Here is a 21,302-nt window from a genome sequence, read left to right as displayed (position 1 = left end):
CGGTGACCCTGACATATTATATCGGTGGCGACGCTGGTATAATGTGTCAGATTTTGTAGATGATTAAGGTGAGCAGTACACCTTGGAGACCTTGGGAGCTGAAGAGCTGGCTCAGATGGAGGAGCAGGCGGAACTGTAGTTAGGAACCTTAGTTCCCTTCTCTTGTGTAATAAAAGTACTCTCATGAGAGTTATGTTGTAATAATGAGCCAGACTCACCTTGTTTTTGTAATAAAATGTTTTCTTTAACGTACCCAAAATTGGGAGCGTTACAATGTTAGCCGGAGAAGCTTATGGTACACAATTTAATCGATGAGAAAGTATACATAGATTTGGACACTTATGTGTCCAAAGTCATCTGATGCACACGAATCCCTGCAAATGAGTGAGGCGTCTGTTGGAGAAAATTGAATTTTAGCTTCTTTTGAGCTTTGTTTTGAGTGGGTGTCCTTTAAACCGCCCTGATATATATATATACTAGGAATTGCCCGTGCCTGAAGGCACGGTGCATTTCGTTTGAACGCAACTAAAATGAACTACCATTAACTTCTAAGCACAGTTTTTATTCATAATCACATTACTCTCAAATCAATATCTCATTCATGCATTCTGTCATATAGGTTGGTTATCCATTTGACCAAATTTCAAGCAATGGCCTGGCTTAACTCATGACTGAACAACCATTACAGAATTCATTTCAACAAATATTACAAAAATGCTATTTTCCTCCTCAATCCTTTTACTTTATTTTCCAAAAGAAAAACCATGTACAAACACACAGGGGTCATCCAGTTTCGTGGAGCAAAGTAAAGAAAGGTAGTATCCTTTTTCCTTATAAGGAACACGACTTAAACATAGCAATTGATGAAGCTGAAGCCAATTCTACGAAAGAAGCAAAATAAAAAAAGAGAGAACTGAACCAGCTTCCAAGGCGAAAGAACCAAAGCTAGAGGCATAGAAAGTGGTTGCATTTGATCACACACCTATAAAAATGATCCACCGGTATAGGTAGTAGAGTCAAAGATTTGGAGAATTTCAATTATCCTTCTTGTGGCTCCCCCTTAGTCACTGTATCAACAACAAATGAAAGTTAGAGAAGAAGTCTAAGCATAGGAATAACTAACTCCCTATATGCTTCATTTGTGATAAAAAGTAGTGACAAAAAGCATGTAAAAAAATTTAAAAACTTGGCAAACCTTAATTCTCCGGTTAACCAACGTGCACGACGCAAGGTAATCTTAATTCGAATTTCAATTATCCTTCTGGTGGCTCCCCCTTAGCCACTGTATCAACAACAAATGAAAGTTAGAGAAGAAGTCTAAGCACAGGAATAACTAACTCCCTATATGCTTCATTTGTGAGAAAAAGTAGTGACAAAAGGCATGTAAAAAAATTTTAAAACTTGGCAAAGCTTAATTCTCCGGTTAACCAATGCCTAAAGGCACGACGGAAGGTAATCTTAATTCTCTAGTTAATCACTCATGAAAAAATGAACGCCACCAGATTTCTTCAATTGCTAGTAACAACAACCAAATGGCACAAGCCAACCACTTGTTCATTGCATTCATGTACAAAATAATTCGCTCAAATCCCAATAAATAAAATCGAGAAAACAAAGAGAGTCATGGTACGCTAGCATAATTTCTCCATGTATAAACAAAAAATACTCACTCTATCAACTACAACCTTCCCAGACAATTAACAAAAAAGGAAAGAATTGAAATAGATGGAGTGATTGCAGCTTTAATTGTGTTCCAAATTGCATGCACCTGGAATTCAACCTAATGAACTACCGTTAGCAATAGCATTTTGCTAATGTGAATATAAGAAGTTGAAAATACATGTGCACACATAAAACGCTTCTTCCCCTTAAGCTTCCTTGCATCGAGGAAAAAACAACTTTCTACCTAATTTTCACATATACCCCATAGCGGTAAATCAATTTTTAAAAAGCATGCAATGCAGTTGAATGCGAAAGACAAAAAAGGTCATGCATCACATTCATGTTGCATAACTTCATTTTTTAGCACACCATATCCAACTCAACTCCTTCCAACATCCCCCAATTCTAAACCCTTGTGAATTGCCCAAACTTGTTACCATTTACAGCCTAATCCCGCACTACACATCTCAGCCCTCTACAGTCTCCCCTTTTGAAGCCAACAATCAAAAATTAACTTTGTACAGACGCATCAGATTCATGTTGCAGGACTTTATTTTATAGCACCTCAATCAAACATACTAATGAACCCTACAAATCAAATTTGACTCATTCCAACATCCCCAAACTCTAAACCCCCTATGAACATGCACAAAACCGTTACCATTTGCAACATTATCCACACTACACACCCATTCCCTCTCCCTTAAAGCGAACAATCAAACAATGGAAGCAATAACTATTAACTTTAAGTGACATATGAACCCAATCTAAATTAAGTATCACACCCTACTTTGAACCATTCTCCCAAACAAACACTACATTTTTCCCAGAATTTTCATTTTTGAATAGGATTCAAACATGATCCATCAAACCAAATTCAGGAAATGAACTTAAGACAAATAAAATAGGAAACTGAAGTAACTAAATTGGTTTCCTACTCAAATAAGTACATCAGCTAGTGCTCTGCATTTAACAACATAAAAGCAAATCCAAGCACAATCAATGCTCTACTATTTAACAGCATAAGTATAAATCTAAGTACACCCGCCAGTGCTCTGTATAATAAGTGAATACTTACGGACCTGAAGCCACGCAATTTGACGTACATGAGTGGTATTTCTGCACAAACATAAAAATAAATAAACTAAGACGGGCTTATGTGTGCTAAAAATTGATTGCATATATATTAAAAAAAAGGGAGCATTTATGATGCAAAATCACACATCTTAGGCCAAATAACGTGTTCCAAAAGATTAAGTATTAGAGACTGAAAATAGCTCCATCAAGGCTCTCGTGTACAACTCACTGAACTATAAATATGAGAGAGAGAGAGTTACCAGAAATATACCTGTACGAATTGCCCGTGCCTAAAGACACAATGCTACACATTCTGGAAAATCACTAAACTAAAAGTAGCATGTTCCAAAAGATTTAAGTATTAGAGACTGAAAGTAGCTCCAGCGAGGCTCTCGGGTACAACTCACTAAACTATAAATTGAGAGAGAGAGAGAGAGAGAGAGAGAGAGAGAGAGAGAGTTACCATAAATATACCTCTAGGAATTGCCGATGCCTCTAGGCACAATGCTACATGTTCTGAAAAAAACTAAACAATATCTCTTTTTCCTCCTATTGACCAACGATCGACTTCATCATGTAGTAAGTAGATTTAGTGTACATTTCCTTGAAAAAATTCAGAGTGTTTCCAATGTATTCAGGTGTATGTTTGATTGTGATTCTATGGTTTATAAGCACCAATATCATATTCCAGCCTCCAATTGCAATATCCAAACTTATGATTCTATGGTCTTCCGACCTTCATGCAAGCAATCTTTTTTTTTTCACTAAGCTTGAAATGAGTCCACCCAATTTGCAAGCAAAGACAGGATTTGATGCAAACAGACATACAGATATTTAGTTGCAACATCATACATTCCATTTGGGATGACATAGAATTGGTGTGCGCTGTCTAATAGCTCCAAATGTCTGATATCTAAATGTTGTCAAAATAGCATTCCTTGTATTCGTTTGCATATTAAAATTTTAGGTAATCATCTACTCTTCTTACATTTTGTGCTCCTAAGAGTAATGAAGGGATGTGAGAGTAGAGACGAAACCAAGTTTGGCCCCTACGTTCCATCCCTGGATGTGAGCAATGGCAAAAGACAGAAAATGGATAGGGAAATTCAACCCCAACCCAGAATAATTTGTCATGCTCTTGTGCAAATCACGAAATCTGTTAGGGGTCAACCCTAACCTAGAAGGGATATCTGATATCGATTAGAAGGGACCCCTAATTTGGATAGCAAGGTGGCTTTGGCTAACCACTCACACACGATAGCTCAGGACAAAAGTGAAGTCAATATTCCATGCTCGTACTCCTCAAACAAATGATGTTATCAACATACCAACACTAATACGTAATCAAACAAACCCAATAAACTAACTGAGCCATACTAATCAGTCAATTATACAAACCTTATAGCATTCAAGTATGCATAGACAATCATTCAAAACAGGGGGATATAATTGTGGAACATAGATAGAACACGAACACACTTACTTGGCATTCAGGTTGAAACAATGGTAGTAAAGGGCCAACAGAGGTAACATAGGGCGATTCTGTGGAAAGCCTAGACGGAGCCACAAGCATCGTTTAGAAGACAAAAAAAAAAAAGTTTTTATCTTGTAGCACGACTGATAGATTTTACCAGCTAGGCAAGGTTAAATTAACAATAACATAAGTATAAAGGCAATCACACTGACCTTTGAATTTCGTTCAAATTTAGTTGCGAAGCTAATCAACAATCATCTGCATTTGATGGAATTCATTCAAAACAAAATAGAATCGCAAACCAAAGAAGGCAAATTTAATGTGAAACAGTGTGTTAGCAAACCAAAGTTCAAGTTCAATACAGGGCATAAGGGAAAAACTACCATCACAATTCCATGCCATTGCATTTGCCACATTTTCCAAGTTTTCCTGAAAAAAAAGTAGAGAAACAAAGTTTGATTGAGTAATTTAAACAAACACTTGGTGGGAACACAAATATAGAGTCCTCCAAAGTTTGATTGAGTGATAGAGTCAGGGAGAATACTTACAGATAATCATTTTATCCCCAACAGAATAGTCACCTCCTCAGCTCCTCTTCCTGCCTCCAACACAACCAACCAACTATTGTTAGCTTTTTGTTTTTGGATGAAAAATCATGACAATAAAACCCTGTATAATATTTTGTAAAGCCAAACTAAGAGAGACCCAAACTCTTACATGCGTTCGGGACGTCGCCAAACTAACAGAGACCCACAACGGTGGGTCATGGAGAACATTGACTTGGGCGAGCTACTATTAGGGTTGGCAGGTCATGGAGTATGTTGACTTCGACAGGGACTCATAATTTGGGGAAGGCTTCAGTGTAGAATTAGGCTTTTTAAACCTTTAATTGAAAGCCTTTGAATGACATTTTTTTCCGGAAACGGTCTTCCAAATTAGTCACAGTGAAATCGGGTTTCAAAAATTGGCTACAAAGTGGTACATACATTTAATCGAACACTTGTCTTAAAAAATAGATCATCATATGGGCCCACAAAAAATTCAATTTTTATAAAAAGGAATCAACATACCTAAGAGTGAGGCTTGATATGTAGGTAGAAAATCCCCCTACGTGCACAATAGATAAGCATGAATCCGACTTTTAGAGCCCTAGAAATCAAGTAATTCCAAACCCTCTTAATTTGATTTGGTCTTTATTGGAAGCAAACTTATTCACAATACATAAAGCATAATCACAAAGCATACACAATAATATTCTTCAAGCCACCCATTCCAAAATGCATCAACCAGTTACAACCCTACATCCCAAAGTAAATTCTTTCATTCACAATACAGCACACAAAAATGTCCAGGAAAAGCTTGACTTCTCACTTTCGGTTCTGCTATCTCCTGCTCCCGTTTTGCAAACGTTACAATAAATGCAGCTTCCTTTTTTTTTTTGCTTTTTCTAGCTGTTCAAGCCCCAAGCTTCTCAAGTTTTTCAAATTATTGAATTGCTTTCTCTTCCAAATTATTGAACTGCTTTCTAAAAGGGAAAAAAAATACACCAAATCAAATGTAAACCACTTGTTTTGAAACACTTGGTGAAGTCGATAAACTAAATGAATTAACTCTATAAAAATAAGTACCTGGTTAGGCTACTTACTCGACGCCGCAAGAAAACCCCTATTCTGAAACACTTGGTGCGCCACCTCCGGCTACTGTTTCTGCTGCTGAAACTGAAAAAACAAAAAACAATACCCAAAAAACTGAATCAAAAAATAAATTGTAGAAAGGCAGAGAGGATGGGGAGATTCTTACCCCAGAGAGAGAAGGAAGCCGAGGAGGGAGAGGAGGGGGACGGCGGCCGCAATTGTGGTTTCTTCACCATAAACTTTAATCATCGCCGAAGGCTTTGTGGGCCTAGATGACGAAGCCGCCGTTGCCGGGGAAGGCGGTGGAGAGCTCGGCGTTGATGAGGGCTTCTGGGATGCTCCAGATGAAGGGAAAGAAGAGAAGCTCGGCGGCCACGAAATCGTTCTCTCGCTGGCTTGGACGATGGCTTCAGAGAGAGAGAGAGAAGAGGAAAGTAAGAGAGAGAAGGAGTCTGCTAGAGTCCTAAAGTGCATTTTTTGCATTTCAAATTTGAACGAAGATTACCCTGGGGCTCTATTCACCAAAATGCCATTTAAGTTATAAGCCTCAGGATTGAACATTATTTACAAAACATGCCATCCAAAAGTTAGTTTGTGAGAGGGATAAAATTAGGCCATTGGATTTATAGGAATGGAGGGTTGAGATTTGTTTGGGGAAAAATATTATATTGAAAAAAACCCCTCCCTTGTTATATGGATATATAAAGAAATTAATTAAGTTTGGTCCAATACCTATTCCTTCTCCTGAACGTTTTTTTCCCTTTTCTTGTGTCTTTTCATCGAACTAGTAGTTCGTAGGCCAACAAAATGCGCCCGATGCCTTTTCCTTTCCGATCAGGCGCGTCTGGTGGGTGGCTGTTCGGATTCGAACAGTCACCGTTACCTCTTCCGAGCGAGTGCCTATTTCTCTATAAAATATAAATAGGACCTAATTCCTCCTATTTTATTCACTCAATTCTTGCATACATCCTGCACTATTACACACATATATTCTGGGAGTTCTGCACAGTTTCCTGGTTCGCTTGTCGGATAGAATGGATTGCTGCTTCTATCCGTCGATAATCGTGTAATCCTAACTAACCAATAGCTCTCTCCTTGACTATTGATCGGCCGAATCAAAACAAGCAAAGCCGCATATGACAAGCACATGGAACTGTTCAGTTAATATGTTTTGCTTTTGCTAATAGCATATGATTACTTTTAACTAAAATATGTTTTGCTAATAGTATTTGATCTACTTTTAGCTTTATATATGATGATCTATGTTGGGACCAAAACCCACTGGATTCTTGACAAAATCTCCTTTGCTCTACCTGCCACTATCTCTAATCACATCCAAAAAACAAATGTCCAGTTGTTCTCCCCGAGACCGTATCGCATCGCATCGCATCATTTGGAATACTCACTCTAGACTCTAGTATAGCAATGGGCCAATGGCGAATTCACTTCCCACTCCGCTTAGAACATCCTCAGCAGTTACCCCTTCTACCGTTTCCCCTCCCTACTGGTCTTGGATTTGGAAACTCCCTTGCAACCCCCGAATCAAACACTTCTTTTGGTAGTTGGTTCAACATTGCCTTTCTACACGGGATAATCCACACCGTCCTGCGTTTGGTATCAGGATACCAAACAGGGATACTTGCCATGTCTTACATGATTGTCTACGGGCAACTGAAATCTAGGTAAATCTTGATTTCCCTCTCTTCCACTTCGCATATCCTTTCCATGTTTACATCACTAAAAATACACGTATTTTTGGTTCTCGCATTCTAGCGTACATTGGAGCCTCATCTTCTCCTTTTGTCTGTTGGCAAATTTGGTGTCACATAAACAAATGTTTGTTTGATTCCAACTCGAGTTCTAACCAACCTATGTAGGTCACCAAACTCATTTTAGCTCAATCAAGGGAATGGTTTTATACGGTGAAATAAACAAGATAGAGAAGGAGGAATAGCATTCTTGTTAATTGGTCAACACCTCCTACAGGTGTTTTCATACTCAACAATTGGAATGGCAACAGGGCGGGTTTTTGCGTACCCCAATCCCGTCTCAAAAATTATTACATGGCCCCAACCCTGATCGGGTATTTTTTGGATACCGCCGTTCCTGCCCCGATCAGGGAACGGGTTTACCCGCCCAACCCCTCTCCGTAAGAAATTTAAAAAAACTTGGTAATCTAAAAGCAAAATAAAAGAAAATAGTTATAAAAAAGTGTTGTTTAGTATAATGGTGAAAATATAAAATTAAGAATATAAGGTTTTTTAGTATAATGATAATAATATTAGGGTAAAAATATTCACTGTGTTCGGAAGGCCATTTAGAGTTTTTGTTTCAAAAAGTTGTTTTTGAATGCCATTTACATGTGGGGCCAAAAAGTAACTTCCAAGGCCGGCAAAGACTGCTTTTGACTTTAAATTCAGACTATTGCAGGTTTGGGAAGAATTTTCGAGAGAGAGAGATGAGTCGTGGTCGAAAATGATATGTCTACCGCTGGGTCTTCTCCGGCACCGGACGGCTGATCCGAGCCGTCCAAAAATTCAAAAAAAAAAAACCGAGTGGGCTAATGCAAGAATCAACGACATCTGAGGTGTATAGGATGCTTGATCGGAGCACCCATTTTTCGTGTATATATGTATATATGTATATATACACGAAAAATGGGTGCTCAGATCAAACACCCTACACACATTGGATGTCATTGATTCTAAGGTAAGCCCACTCGGTTTTTTTTTATAGAATTTTTTGACGGTTCAGATCGGCTGTCCGGTGGCCGAAGAAGGCCCGGTGCGGCCGATCGGTACGAATTCTCTATGCTCCGGTCGGTGCACATAGCAATACTGGTTCTGGAGAGAGGGAGTAATTAAAGAAAGAGAGAGGAACGGGAGACTTTTGTCCCTTTTATCCATCAGTTTTTCTTTTTACTTTTGTCCAACTTGCCTTTTATCCATGTTTTTTTCTTTTTTCCTTTTCTGTCAGTCTCGGTAAGGGGTCCCACATATTTTTGAAATAACTCATCCAATCACATGTTTTTACATTTTAACTCAAAATTTTCAATCCAAAATTGCGAACCAAACACAACGATTAAATTTTAAGTATAATGATAAATTAGGATAAATGTATGTCGGGGCGGGTTCTTGACAAGTTTAAGGGCGGGGTACTTCCACCCCGAACCCTACCCGAACCTAGTCGGGTTTTGGAATTTTAACCCCGACTTTATACCCGAAAATGAGTTGAAAAACCCGGCCCGTTCGGAATGGGGCGGGTCCAATTGCCATCCAGTCAACATGGATGGAGCGGTAGATCTTGATATGGGTACAGCTGCAACAAGTGGTCTAATTAGGGATCACAGGGGGCCCGGGGCTAATGGCAGGGCAGTTTTCATCACAATATGGAAGCCAATTCGAGTCAGTCTCATGGCAGAAATGTGGGAGATCGGGGATGACCTAAACTGTAACGACCCTGAATTTTGGTGAATAAAAATTTCGTTAAATATTTGAATTTTATTTAAATTACTTATTTTCTCTTGAGTGTTATATGATTTCTTGTTATTTTCCGTCGTAGTTAGATTTCGGTCGTTGGTTAAACTCTCGACTAGAAACCCTACGTGACCAATTTAGTTAAATTTCCAACCGACTAGTCGGAGGAACCGAGCGACCAACTCACCAAGTTACTAGTTGAACCTTTTTACCCTTTTGGACCTTTTTCTTTACCCATTGGTCCATAATGATTAGGATAATTTTTATCCATTGGACAATAGGCTTTACTTTAAAATATTTTTTGATAGGTACAAGGATATAGTATTTTAATGGGTTTATAAACACATGTGCAAAGTACATTTATTCTTTGATTATTGGGGATTCTCCCACCCCTCCATTATCCATTGGTTAAAAACCACAAGGGTAATTTTTGTCCATTGGTTAATAAACTTTTTATTATAAAAGTACATGTAGTCTTTTCAAAATTTTATTTTAATAAAAGGTACTTGTACTCTTTTGTCCAATGGTTATTAACCGCAAGTAAAATTATTATCCATTGGGTAATAACCGCTAGGGAAGTTAGTAACCATTGGGTAATAAAGTTTTTTGACCAAATAAAGTACCGATGTGACTAGAAAATCTTCCAATAAAGTTGATTTGACTAGTCAACCTTTTTCGACTCTAGAAATTACTTATTTATTTCCTTTTATTAATTTGGTTTTATTCTTTGTCCATTGGACAATAAATTTTAGGAAAACTATTATCCATTGGGTAATAGAAACCCAATTCTTTATATTAAAAGGATTTTTGAAAGATTTGAACAAAGTACTATAATCTTTTGGAAGTAGACTTTTATAATTACTTTAAAAGTACTTTTTTGAATATTTTACTATAAAAAGTACCCTAGTAACTATTGTTCATTGGACAATGATTGTTAGGGTAATCTTTACCCATTGGACAAAAGCTTTTCCTTTATTATATTTGGCTAAGTACATATATATAAACACATGGGTAAATTTCAAAAAGGACATGTAGTCTTTTAAAAGACTTAAATTATGATTTAAAGTACTCGTACCTTATTATCCATTGGACGATAACCGTTAGGGTATTTATTATCCATTGGGTAATAGCCTTATTCTTTCAACCAAGTACATGGGCTTATTAAACTAGTCATTTTTTCCCTAATTGCCCATGTGATGAAGTACCAAAATTTTATTTTGAAAGTACTTAGTAGCCCTTGTAGCCTTTAAGGCCTAATATTCTCCTTAGTACTCTTTTATTATTTTGTATTGGGGTTTTATACCCAATTGGATTTGTTTAATGGGAGGTGTGATCTACCTAGATTACAAAGTACCCTAGTTTATTTATTTAATCAACATGTGCCTAAATTGTAATTCTTTATTTGATATTTGATTTTGTGAATCTTGTACTTTCTTATTCTTCCTTGTTTTTATATATATATATATGTGTGTGTGTGTGTGTGTGTGTGTGTGTGTACTTGAGAGAGAGAGAGAGAGAGAGAGAGAGAGATTGCCGAGAGAGAGAGGGAGAGAGGAGCCGAGAGAGAGAGAGAGGGAGAGAGAGAGAGAGAGAAGGAAGAAAGGAGGAAGATGGGTTGTACCTTGACTTGACCTTCCTTATCCTTTCAAATCCTTGGTGAATCTTCCTTCCCAGCTAAGAAACTAGCCCTCCATTAACCTCCATTGTACTTCTATATTTGTTTAGCACAAAATCTTGTACCCTTGTCTCCTCCTTCCCAAACAAATCTTCCTTAAATCCCATCCTTGGTACAAATCCTAGCCATGCAAGCCTAATACCCTAGCCCATCAAGCTTTCAATCAAAGTTTGACAAGTGAAAGATTGAGTTATGGAGCAAATCCATGGGAGATTTAGAGAGAGAGAGGGCCGGCCATTAGAAAGGGAGAGGGAGCCAAAGTTTTGCCTATAAATAGCACCCCATGCTTCTCATTTAACTCACACCTTCACCTAGCAACTTCTCTCTCTAGAAAATTAGTGTTCTTTCTTTGTTCTTGCTTTTGTTCTTCTTTGTTCTTGAGTGTTCTTGAGTTCTTCAAGAAACTCAACCTAAGCCGCCACTAGACCGCCACTCGACCACCCTCTCGATCCAAAAGTAGTAGTAGTAATAGTCAAGTAGAAGTTTTGAGAGAAACCTTTCTCTTTCGAAGCTACCGGAGACCTCCGTAGGAAGTTACTCCGCCCGACCACCGACGTACTTTCCGTAGCCGACCTACCGCCGAGAAGTAAGGTAGAATACCTCTATTCACTTCCCTAAGTATAAAGTAGGTTATCTTTATTTACGTACTTATCGTTTGTTTAGAAGTATTCGTATTTGATCTTTAAGATAGTTATGAGTATGCGTATATGAGTTGCTTGTATTATTTGTGGTATGTGATAAAGCATAAGTGATTTCACTCCAAAGACGTCCGAACATGTGGCGTTGTGCTTTGAATAAAGCATAAGTGATACACTCCAAAGGCGTCCGTATATGTGGCGTTATGCTATAAGTAGTGATTGAGCGTGTTAAAGTAATATAGAATTGGATGATCTTGTTAGAAAGATTCATGTCCTACCGCGGAGTCTTTGAATGTAAACGAGACACGAGAACCGAGAAAGTAGAAACATGACACCTAGAGTGTGATTAATGAAAGGAAACGTTTTCCGAGGAAGGAAATATTTTGAAACAACATAATGACCGATTTTGGGTGGCATTATGTGAGTTGTGTGCGTGCGTAAAAGAAACATTTGAAAAGGTTGAAATGTTTTGGAAACCGCGATGTGGCCGGACGTGGTAGCCCATCGTGTGGATTTTGAAAACCGCAACGTGGCCGGACTTGGTAGCCCATTGCGTGGATTGTGAAAACCACAATGTGGCCGGACGTGGTAGCCCATTGTGTGGTGTGTGTTCTGTGTGTGTTCCAATGGGAATCCGGGAAAAGCGGAACCATTGTGAGGTTGTGTGTGTTCCAATGGAGATCCGGAATAGAGGAACCATTGTGAGGTTGTGTGTGTTCCAATGGGAATCCGGAAAAAGCGGAACCATTGTGAGGTTGTGTGTGTTCCAATGGAGATCCGGAATAGCGGAACCATTGTGAGGTTGTGTGTGTTCCACTGGGAATCCGAAAAAAGCGGAACCATTGTGAGGTTGTGTGTGTTCCAATGAGATCCGGAATAGCGGAACCATTGTGAGGTTGTTCCCATGGGAACCCGGACCGGCGGAACCATGGTGAGGTATGGCTTGGTTATCCGCGGAGAGGAACCAATGCAATTGTGTGCCAATGGGAACCCGGCGCGGCGGAACCATTGTGAGGATACTCGGGAGACCGGCGCGGCGGAACCGAGGTTGGGTGTGTTAAAAACAAATTTTGGAAACCGCAATGTGGCCGGATGTGGTAGCCCATTGTGTGAAGTGTGTTTTGTGTGTGTTCCAATGGGATCCGGGAAAAACGGAACCATTGTGAGGTTGGGTGTGTAGCTTGGTTATCCACGGTACGGAGCCAATGCAATATTGTGTGAGTTAAACAAATAATTTTTGAAAGATTATTTTGTAAAATGTTGACACGGTCTACGATGAGTCGCGTAGGAGAAACTCTGAAATCTTGGACACTAACGATAGTTGATTAACGAATGTGGATGTGTCATTGTTAAGCTGCGTATATATGTATCATGTGGAAATCAATGTGTTATTATTTCCTGTTTTTTTAAGTTATGGGTTAGTGCGTATGAGATTACTCTGCTGAGCTTTGTAGCTCACGGTGTTGCCTTTTTGGTGACCCTGACATATTATATCGGTGGCGACGCTGGTATAATGTGTCAGATTTTGTAGATGATCAGGGTAAGCAGTTCACCGTGGAGGCTTTTGGAGCTGAGGAGCTGGCAAGAATGGATGAGCTGAAGAGCTGTAATTAGGAACCGTAGAACCCCCTTCATTTTTGCAAATATTGAACTCTTGTAGGAGTTTTGTTGTAATAAGAGCCAGACTCCATTTGATGTTATCAATAAAATGTCTTCTTAACGTACCCAAAATTCGGGGCGTTACATAAACTTTGCTATTATATGGAAAACATCCACCGGTTGAGAGTCGAGGTGGATGCATGCTTGGAGCCATCCAACTAATCTCTGCCTGTAATATTGACAATCATCGATCACTTAGTAATGTCATAGAGTACATGACTACAAGTTCCTAATGCGGAGGTTTGATGAGTTAAGGTGCAAACATATCTACTGTGAAGCAAACTAATGAGCCGATGCACTTGCCAATGATTCTCCAATTTCAGTAAAAGAGATGCATATCTATCTTTATATACTTTTATCGGTTTATGTGTGTGTTTGCAAAAAATTATTTTGACAATTTTTTAGATTATAGCTTCAAAAAATCAATTTAGAATGTTTGTCAAAAATTCTACATGATTAAATTTTAGAATCTATAGATTTTGAGAACCTAAAAAAAGGAAAGAAATTTTTAAAATTCTAAAGTTAGGTTTGAATAGTTTTTGGGATTTTACAACACGAATTCTCAAAAAAAGAATGAAATTTTCTTGATTTCATAACTGCAACAAATATGTTTTTCAACTTGTACAAAATCTGCGGCAAAATTTGAAAACAAAATCTTTATTGTTAATTTATTTCATACAGACTCAGACTCTGTTGGAAAACAATATCCCCTGGTCTACTATTTTATGGAGTAATTTCTTTTAAAGCAATTTCCGTTCAACCAAAAAAGAGAGAGAAAAATTTGTCACGGTCACGGTTTCAAACAGTCATTTACGTGTCAAGGGTCGTTAATTTCCTCCCAAATAAAATTACTTGAATCGCCGTCTCCTTTATCATTTTTTTTTTCCAGACCCAGAAAAGCAAAAAGTCTGGCTCGTCACAAACCCTCTCTCTCTATCTACATCTCTCTCTCTCTCTGTCATCTCCATTACCAGAAGTGTTCGTGCACCACTGTTCTGTTTTCGTTCGGGTCTAAATAAGATGAGAATGAGATTGAAATGAGACCAAAGAGAAGAGCTGCCAATTCCTCTCTCCCTCTCCTTGCATCTGCACAATCAGATGGGCCGCCGCCTCCGCCATGTCCTTTCTCTCTCTTCTCAATCAATTTTCATCCTCCTCTTCTTATTCACTTCTTTCTCACCGGCTAATGGGAAAACTAATCTTACCCGACCTTCTTTCACCCCCATCAACCGCGATCTTTACCATAACAGGTAAAATCACCAACCTACTGCAATCTTTACTGTAGCTCGTTGTACTGTTGATTATCACCATGATGGATATGCTCTTTTTGGGTAACTACTTTCTTGAATCTTGAGCAATCTAGATGAATACTGTTGCTTAAATAAAACTTGGATTTCTTCATCAAATTTACCGGTTTCTGTTACATTTTACTCCTTGGGCATTCTCACTGCTGTGCATTAGTTTTTGACTTTATTTTAATATATCTCCTTGGGCATTACTCATGCTGCTGATTTTGAACGAAGTAATGAGCAAGGTAATTGAATCGGTCTCTAGGCGTGTCCATTTTTATGTCTGCCGGTCTTGATTTGGGGACATGTTTCTGGTGGGGCATAGCTTGCCTTGAGTTCCTCGGTGTTTTGAGGTATTGGCGCCACAATTTCAGTGATAAAACTTTCTGAGAGCAGCCACTTTGTTCATGTATTACTTAAGGTTAGGTGTGTGTCTTCAGTCCTTCCTGCCCCTATCCAAATCGGTTGGAGATTACATAGGTGCTGTTATTGTTGTGTTTTATTGTTTCTCTAGACTCACTAGTATTAAACACTCATTTCCTTTTTAGCTTGGTTATGCTTTTTTGATGGAAAAAATTAAACAACAGAGAGTAGAAAATTCATCAATTTTCGTGTGTAATTTTTCTCAACGGTATTACCTAACATTTGGTGAGGATTCCCGTTTATTGGATTGGCTCTATTGGAATTTTACAGTGACAGTTTTTTTTTTTTTTTAACATTGCAGTGACAGTTTGATGGAAGAAATTTCAGCATTGGTCCATCGTCACCCACACAAACTATATGTAGGTCTCTCCATATATGCATGTGCTAGTCTTTTGCTAAATTTGCAGCTCTCAATGTTCATGTATTCACCAGATGGAGACGATTGGAAGTCAAAATAAGGGCTACCGTGCCGAGATGACCGTTGTTACCTATTGCCTGAACAGGACAGAGATTGATGACAAGTTAAAGTACCGGGTTCTTCTTGTATGTTTGGTATCACATTGGGTTTTAAGTATTATTAGTTGTTACATTATACACCGGACTAAAGTAGTTATAGTTTTTGATGTGAGGTATAGTGTGTAGAATATGTCAGACTGGTAATTGCTGGTGTTTTTGACAGATAATTACTTGTATTCCAGAGTTTTGGGCAGCACGGAAGGGAGCTCATCACATCTGAGCTTGCATTAAAGATTCTCTCCATCTTAAGTGAAGAGCAATTTCTACCTAACATGGATCCAATTATTTTGAAGGGCACACTTGAGAGGCTTGTGATAAAGGTAGCATTCTATCTCTTCAGGCCTTTACCCTACTTTTTGCAAATGAAATGTAGACTAGATGATTAGGGATGGGGATACCTATAGGCTATATGACTGTATCTGTACAATGTACGTGATTTATCTATGCATAGTTCAAATCCGGCACGGTGTAAGGCCTACTTTTGAGTCCACTATGGTGCCGCTCACAACTTATGTGAAAACTTAAATCATGCCTGCAACTGCAAAATAATAGAACTAGCTTCGTTGTGAGAAAATTCTGGTGTCATCCCGGATTTAATTCTGGGCAAAATACATGGCATCAACATCCACATTGGCGTGGTTCATAGAACATTGTCATGTGACCTCTACCTCTTCACAGTCAGTACCCAATCTATCCTTTATGTCATGGCTCTTTAAATGATGTTGGGGGAATTTATATTACGCAGGTGTCTTTATTGACACTTTTACTCAGCAGTACAAATTCAACAGGAAAAGTACCTAGTAGTTTTTGATGAGTTGAGCAAACTCTTGGAAAAGCGGTATGCAAATATGTTGAGAACACTATCGTGTAGGAGAATACCACATATGCTTTCTTTTTTATGAACTTACCACATATGCTGAATAACGTACTTTGGAATGCTGACATATTTTTTTAACAGGTGGTGCCAATGGAAAATCTGAATGGCCGCAAACTTGTTGAAGAGGGAGATCTTTGCGAGAGGCGAAATGGTCTTGTTGTCTGTGTCATTAACTTCAAATATGACAGATGACGACTTATAAACCTGTGAGAATGATGAAATTTCTCTTCAATTGCAGGAAGAGGAGTTGATCTCAATCGAAATTGGAGTGTAGACTGGGGCAAAAAAGAGAAGGTTTGTTTGTTTGTTATATTCATGTTGGGGCACATTGGCTTTACTTTTTTGTTGTTCTTTTGAAGCCCATGCCATTTTTCTTTTGCTTCTTTTTTCCAGTTGGCCATCCCTTGATGTTTTATTCTTCCGCTTACGTTGACAATGTCTTTCTATATCATTCTGGATGCTATCATCTGTTTAAACTTTCTTCTTCCTATTACAGGATTATGATCCATATGAAGAAAATCCTGGAGCTGCTCCTTTTAGTGAGCCCGAGACCCAAATGATGCGGAAACTCTGCTCATCGTTTGAACCACACATATGGGTTAATGTGCACTCTGGGATGGAGGTAAGTCATCATCATCTTCTTCTTCTTCTTCTGGTTTTGAAGCGGTCTTTTTTATTTTGTTCTGGTCTAATTTCCATCACAAGGAGATGGAGACACACCAGAATATTCAAATTCTTTGCGATATTTCTTCTGTTTTTCAGTTTGAAAAGCATTTAAAGGTGTTTTAGGACATTTTCAGTGTCATACAGAATATGCCATCATTATTGTAAATACGAATTAGAACCAGTTTTATTTGTCAGACACCAAACCCCATTATCCAAGTGCCGTGTGTCCGACATGGGTACTTTACAAATTTAGGAGAGTCCGTGTGAGCACTGAGCATAGTTTTACACTGTAATGCATATCTAGGGTGCACAAAGCATGCTATCCATGTATACGCATGGGGGATGACTTGCTATGTTCCTGTTTATGGTTTTTCTCGTTGCCTCTTCTTTGGTTGTCAACAAACTCTGGACACTCAATGCCATGAGTTAGTAAGTTTAGTATCAATATAGCATCAAGGTAACTCATCTGCACTTAAGTGCGGTCACAATTTCCATAAACTAAATGGCCATTGATTGCTAATGCTTGATGATATTTTGTGAGGGTGAAATTGATTTTGTGTTTCTTTTCTTCCATTTCCAGTCACTAAAGCTCATGGGCATTCAATGCACTCTTTATATATTTCCTCTCTCTGGATTATGTTTCATGTCTTCCCCAATCACGTTTTTCTCCATTGTTTTCTGTTTTCTAGGCGTTATTTATGCCTTATGATCACAAAAATACAACCCCTGATGGATCACCTTCTCAGAGAATAAGATTGATGCTTAAAAAGTTGAACCATCTTCATTGCAAGGACAATTGCGTGGTTGGATCAGGAGGTGGCTCTGTTGGGTTAGTATTACTCACTTATCCAGCTGGTAATTTCTGCGTGGAACTGTTTCCATCACTTGGCTAATTGATTTCTATGTACAAGGCAATGGCAATTAGTGTTATCTTTTAGGTAAAAAGGGGCTGAAAGCCAATTGTTTTCTTTAATCCCCCTTCTATTCACTTCTATGAGCCAAATCAGTTTACATGTACCCATCTATTCCACATTGTGAACCCCTAACCACTGGATATGATAAGGGTGAACGTAAGCAATGTGTCTGAAGTGACCCCAAACCTACTTAGATACTTGGATTTTATCCTTAAAAATGTTTCAAGAAGAAGAGGCTAATAAGTCACCTTTGATAGCAAAGAAAACTTCCTAGCCTTTTCACCCGTATGGGAGATACAAATCCTTTTTCACTGAAAACGCGTGTTCAGTACCCAGTATGTTTTCAAGCAATAAAATTTTTTAGTCTGGATCTTATACCAAGCACCATCCATATAATGCACCCAAGTCCCTATAGCATAGGTCCAAATGATATGGTGATCATTGTATTTGATTTGATTTTCGTTTACCTTCGTTACATAGTTCTTTCTTATTTTTCCTCCCCATGAAGGATTTTATCTTTCTTTTGGCTGTCTCCCTGTGCCTTGTTATGTTCCTTTTTTCTTGTAGAAGTTACTGTAACTTTGTTCCATTAGAATTCCCTCTTTTGGTCATTCCTCATGTTTTGCGTAAGAGAACTTTTTGAGATTGTAGAAATATGAGAAATGGAAAGGTAGGTTGGAAGGTGGATATCATATGGTAGCTTCCCGTCGGTGCTCTAACGTAATCATAACCGTAGCTGTCATTTGATCAGTTTGAGGAAAGTTTCTATATTCTATTCCACTCAACGTTATTGTCCAGAGCTACCAATCAAGAATAGGGTTAAATAGAATATTTTGTAAATATGTGATTGGAATTGTGTTCACATGTTTCAAACATCCATAAATAGGTATCTGGCTCATGGGACAGCGACGGATTACATGTATGATATTGCAAGAGTGCCCATGGCTTTCACCTTTGAGGTTTGTGAAATACACTGTTTCTTATGATTTCTTCCTTTCAGATTTAACAAACAAAGGTCCTTATGTATACTACTGATTGCCAGATATATGGAGACAGAACAGCATCCTCGAAAGACTGCTTTAAAATGTTCAATCCAGTTGATCATACTACCTTCAACGTATGTTAAGTCACATTTAGATGGAGTTGGTACTTGAATTCAATTCAAGTAATGACGTTTCTCATTTTGGGTTTCAGTTAGTTCTCAATGAGTGGTCTGCTGCATTCTTGGCAATGTTCAATATGAGCACTCACCTGCTCGATGAACTACGTTCAAAGACCTCAGATTCCGACAAGTTAGTGTCGATAGAGGACTACATGAATGGCTATCTAATGGAGATGACTAGTAGATATGGGAAGAAGAAGGAGGTACTTGAGCTTGGAATGCAGGAGATTCGCACGTATTTCAGGTTATTCATTTTATCCTCGGTATTGTTGATGTTTATGTTTTGTTCTAGAATCTCAAAGAGTAGCAGACCAATTGTTTCTGGTATGCCCCTCTGATATATTTTCATGGGCTAACAATCATTAGATGTGCATAATTCTTGATCCTTTATTGGTCAATTTTCCTCATAATGCAATTGCTCACGTAATTTCATCATGTTAATTATCTTTCTACGATGAATTTCTGATTATACTGACGTCTTCTTTTTTTTTTTTTATTTTGACGCATGAAGCCTAAGTTTATTGCATCACCAATACAATGAAGGCCTCCTCCATGCAGGGAGGACAAAGCCACCATAAAAAGGCAGATCAGGCCACAAACCTCCACGCAGGGAGGAAGTAAAACCTCTACACACGAGGTATTATTACAAATTTACAATACAAACATAATAGAAAACCTCCACACAGGGAGGAAAGAGAGCAAAAAAGACAAACTGTCCTCTGCACATCTCTAGCCTTAGGAGCTCCGCCAAACTAGAAAAAATTATAGCCTCCACCACGGGTATAGATCGGACTCTACTTGGTCGGGACTCGGGGTGGTTGCTCAGTATGCGTGCAACATACACCGTCGCTGTCAATGGCGTCAATCTACAAGCATAGAACAAAACGGTGACCAAATTTGAGAAACTGATGACAAGTCAAGCACAGAAAGGACGGAGGTGAAGGAGAGCGTCAAGGTGAGGGGTCCCACATTGGTGGGTAAATTGGAAATGAATTAGGTTCCGTTCCAGAACACCTTCTTAAAAAATAAGTATTTATTTCACATTTTCAAATTCAAAAATAATGTAAATGAAAAATAATTTTTTAATCTCAATGAGATCTATCAAACAAGATCCATAGTGATAGAAAAATTATTTGCGTAAACACATAATTTTTAAATTTGAAATTACCTTTTTAAAAAATAAATTCTTACTTGGGTTTCTAGAATCCATCCTTACTCCCCGTCCTTTTACATTTTGAAAATTACGAAGTTTTAGGTGTCAACTTTCATTTCTATTTTACACTTTTCTCATCAACTTTTCTCTTTACTTTACACTTGGAATTCAGACTCGTTAAAAAACTCAAATCTATCGATTAAAAAATAGATTCAACCCAACTTATTTATTAGTTGGATCAATTTAAATGCCCAATGGGTCATGAACATTATCCAACAAGAGGAACTCGACTCATTTTATTTTTTATTCAAAAATTTATGCTTAATCTCCCCGACGAACCACCGACACTCCCCAAGCTCCACCACGCCGACTTGACCTCAGCACTGATCATTTGCCTCACGCCGCCATCCTCCTCCTCCTCCACACGTTAGATCAAACTCTTCAACATCCGCTTCGTCTCGGATTCCTCGCCATACTTTTGCGGTTCCCTCTCCACCTCCACAACTCTCTCCTTCAACTCCACAATCTCTCTCCGAAAACAAGTCCACTAGCTCCGACGGGTCACCGGAACTCTCCTCCTCTGCCGCTGAGTGCTTGACTGAAACTTGAGTTTGAACTCGACTTAATTATTAAACGAGCACCGAGCCGAGCTGAGCCTTGAGTGGTCAGTTCGTTTGCAGCTCTTAACTGGTTAGCAAAAATCCAATTAGAACCCATGGCTCGAGAGGAATGTAAAATCATCCGGTAATTAATGTGTTTGGGGAATTTTTTGGAATTTTTAACGAGTAATAAACTTGAAATGATCTTGCATATTTTGTTAATCAATCTTTTAAGGGGATTTGTCTCGGCTATGTAAAAAAATTTGAATAAAACTCATAATTTTTTTCAAAAAGACAAGAATAAGAACAATAAGTTGACTTATTGACTTATTTTTGTCTTTATTCAAATAATTACGAGTTGCGATTAAATTTTTATACTTTTTCAATTCCTTTCGTTGAGACAAATCA

General features: G+C 38.3%; 2 protein-coding genes and 1 long non-coding RNA gene across 3 annotated transcripts; 1 reads left to right on the top strand and 2 right to left on the bottom strand.

Annotated features, from left to right (window-relative positions):
• Positions 1 to 558: 558 nt before the first annotated feature.
• Positions 559 to 5,273, bottom strand: LOC131333897 (uncharacterized). Its single transcript, XR_009201961.1, has 6 exons — positions 4,931 to 5,273; positions 4,762 to 4,844; positions 4,597 to 4,642; positions 4,426 to 4,471; positions 4,223 to 4,292; positions 559 to 1,067 (listed from the first exon to the last, which is right to left on the bottom strand). It is a non-coding gene; the product is annotated as an uncharacterized LOC131333897 (long non-coding RNA).
• Positions 5,274 to 5,436: 163 nt separating this feature from the next.
• LOC131333025 (uncharacterized) lies at positions 5,437 to 6,321 on the bottom strand. The gene is made up of 3 exons (XM_058367326.1): positions 6,014 to 6,321; positions 5,859 to 5,931; positions 5,437 to 5,713 (listed from the first exon to the last, which is right to left on the bottom strand). The coding sequence occupies exons 1-3, from the start codon at positions 6,319 to 6,321 to the stop codon at positions 5,699 to 5,701; spliced, it is 396 nt and encodes a 131-aa protein (XP_058223309.1). The 3' UTR covers positions 5,437 to 5,698.
• A 7,856-nt stretch (positions 6,322 to 14,177) lies between these two features.
• Positions 14,178 to 19,577, top strand: LOC131333886 (uncharacterized). Its single transcript, XM_058368691.1, has 11 exons — positions 14,178 to 14,545; positions 15,309 to 15,366; positions 15,440 to 15,550; positions 15,706 to 15,843; positions 16,482 to 16,551; positions 16,639 to 16,694; positions 16,897 to 17,022; positions 17,756 to 17,895; positions 18,867 to 18,939; positions 19,023 to 19,097; positions 19,175 to 19,577. Exons 1-11 carry the CDS (start codon positions 14,394 to 14,396, stop codon positions 19,478 to 19,480), a joined length of 1,305 nt encoding a protein of 434 aa, XP_058224674.1. The 5' UTR covers positions 14,178 to 14,393; the 3' UTR covers positions 19,481 to 19,577.
• The last annotated feature ends 1,725 nt before the right edge of the window (positions 19,578 to 21,302 follow it).

This window comes from Rhododendron vialii, chromosome 7a, assembly GCF_030253575.1.
Source record: "Rhododendron vialii isolate Sample 1 chromosome 7a, ASM3025357v1".
Taxonomy (NCBI): domain Eukaryota; kingdom Viridiplantae; phylum Streptophyta; class Magnoliopsida; order Ericales; family Ericaceae; genus Rhododendron; species Rhododendron vialii.
The sequence above is the reverse complement of the archived record's forward strand: the minus strand, read 5'-3'. Positions and strand labels throughout refer to the sequence as shown.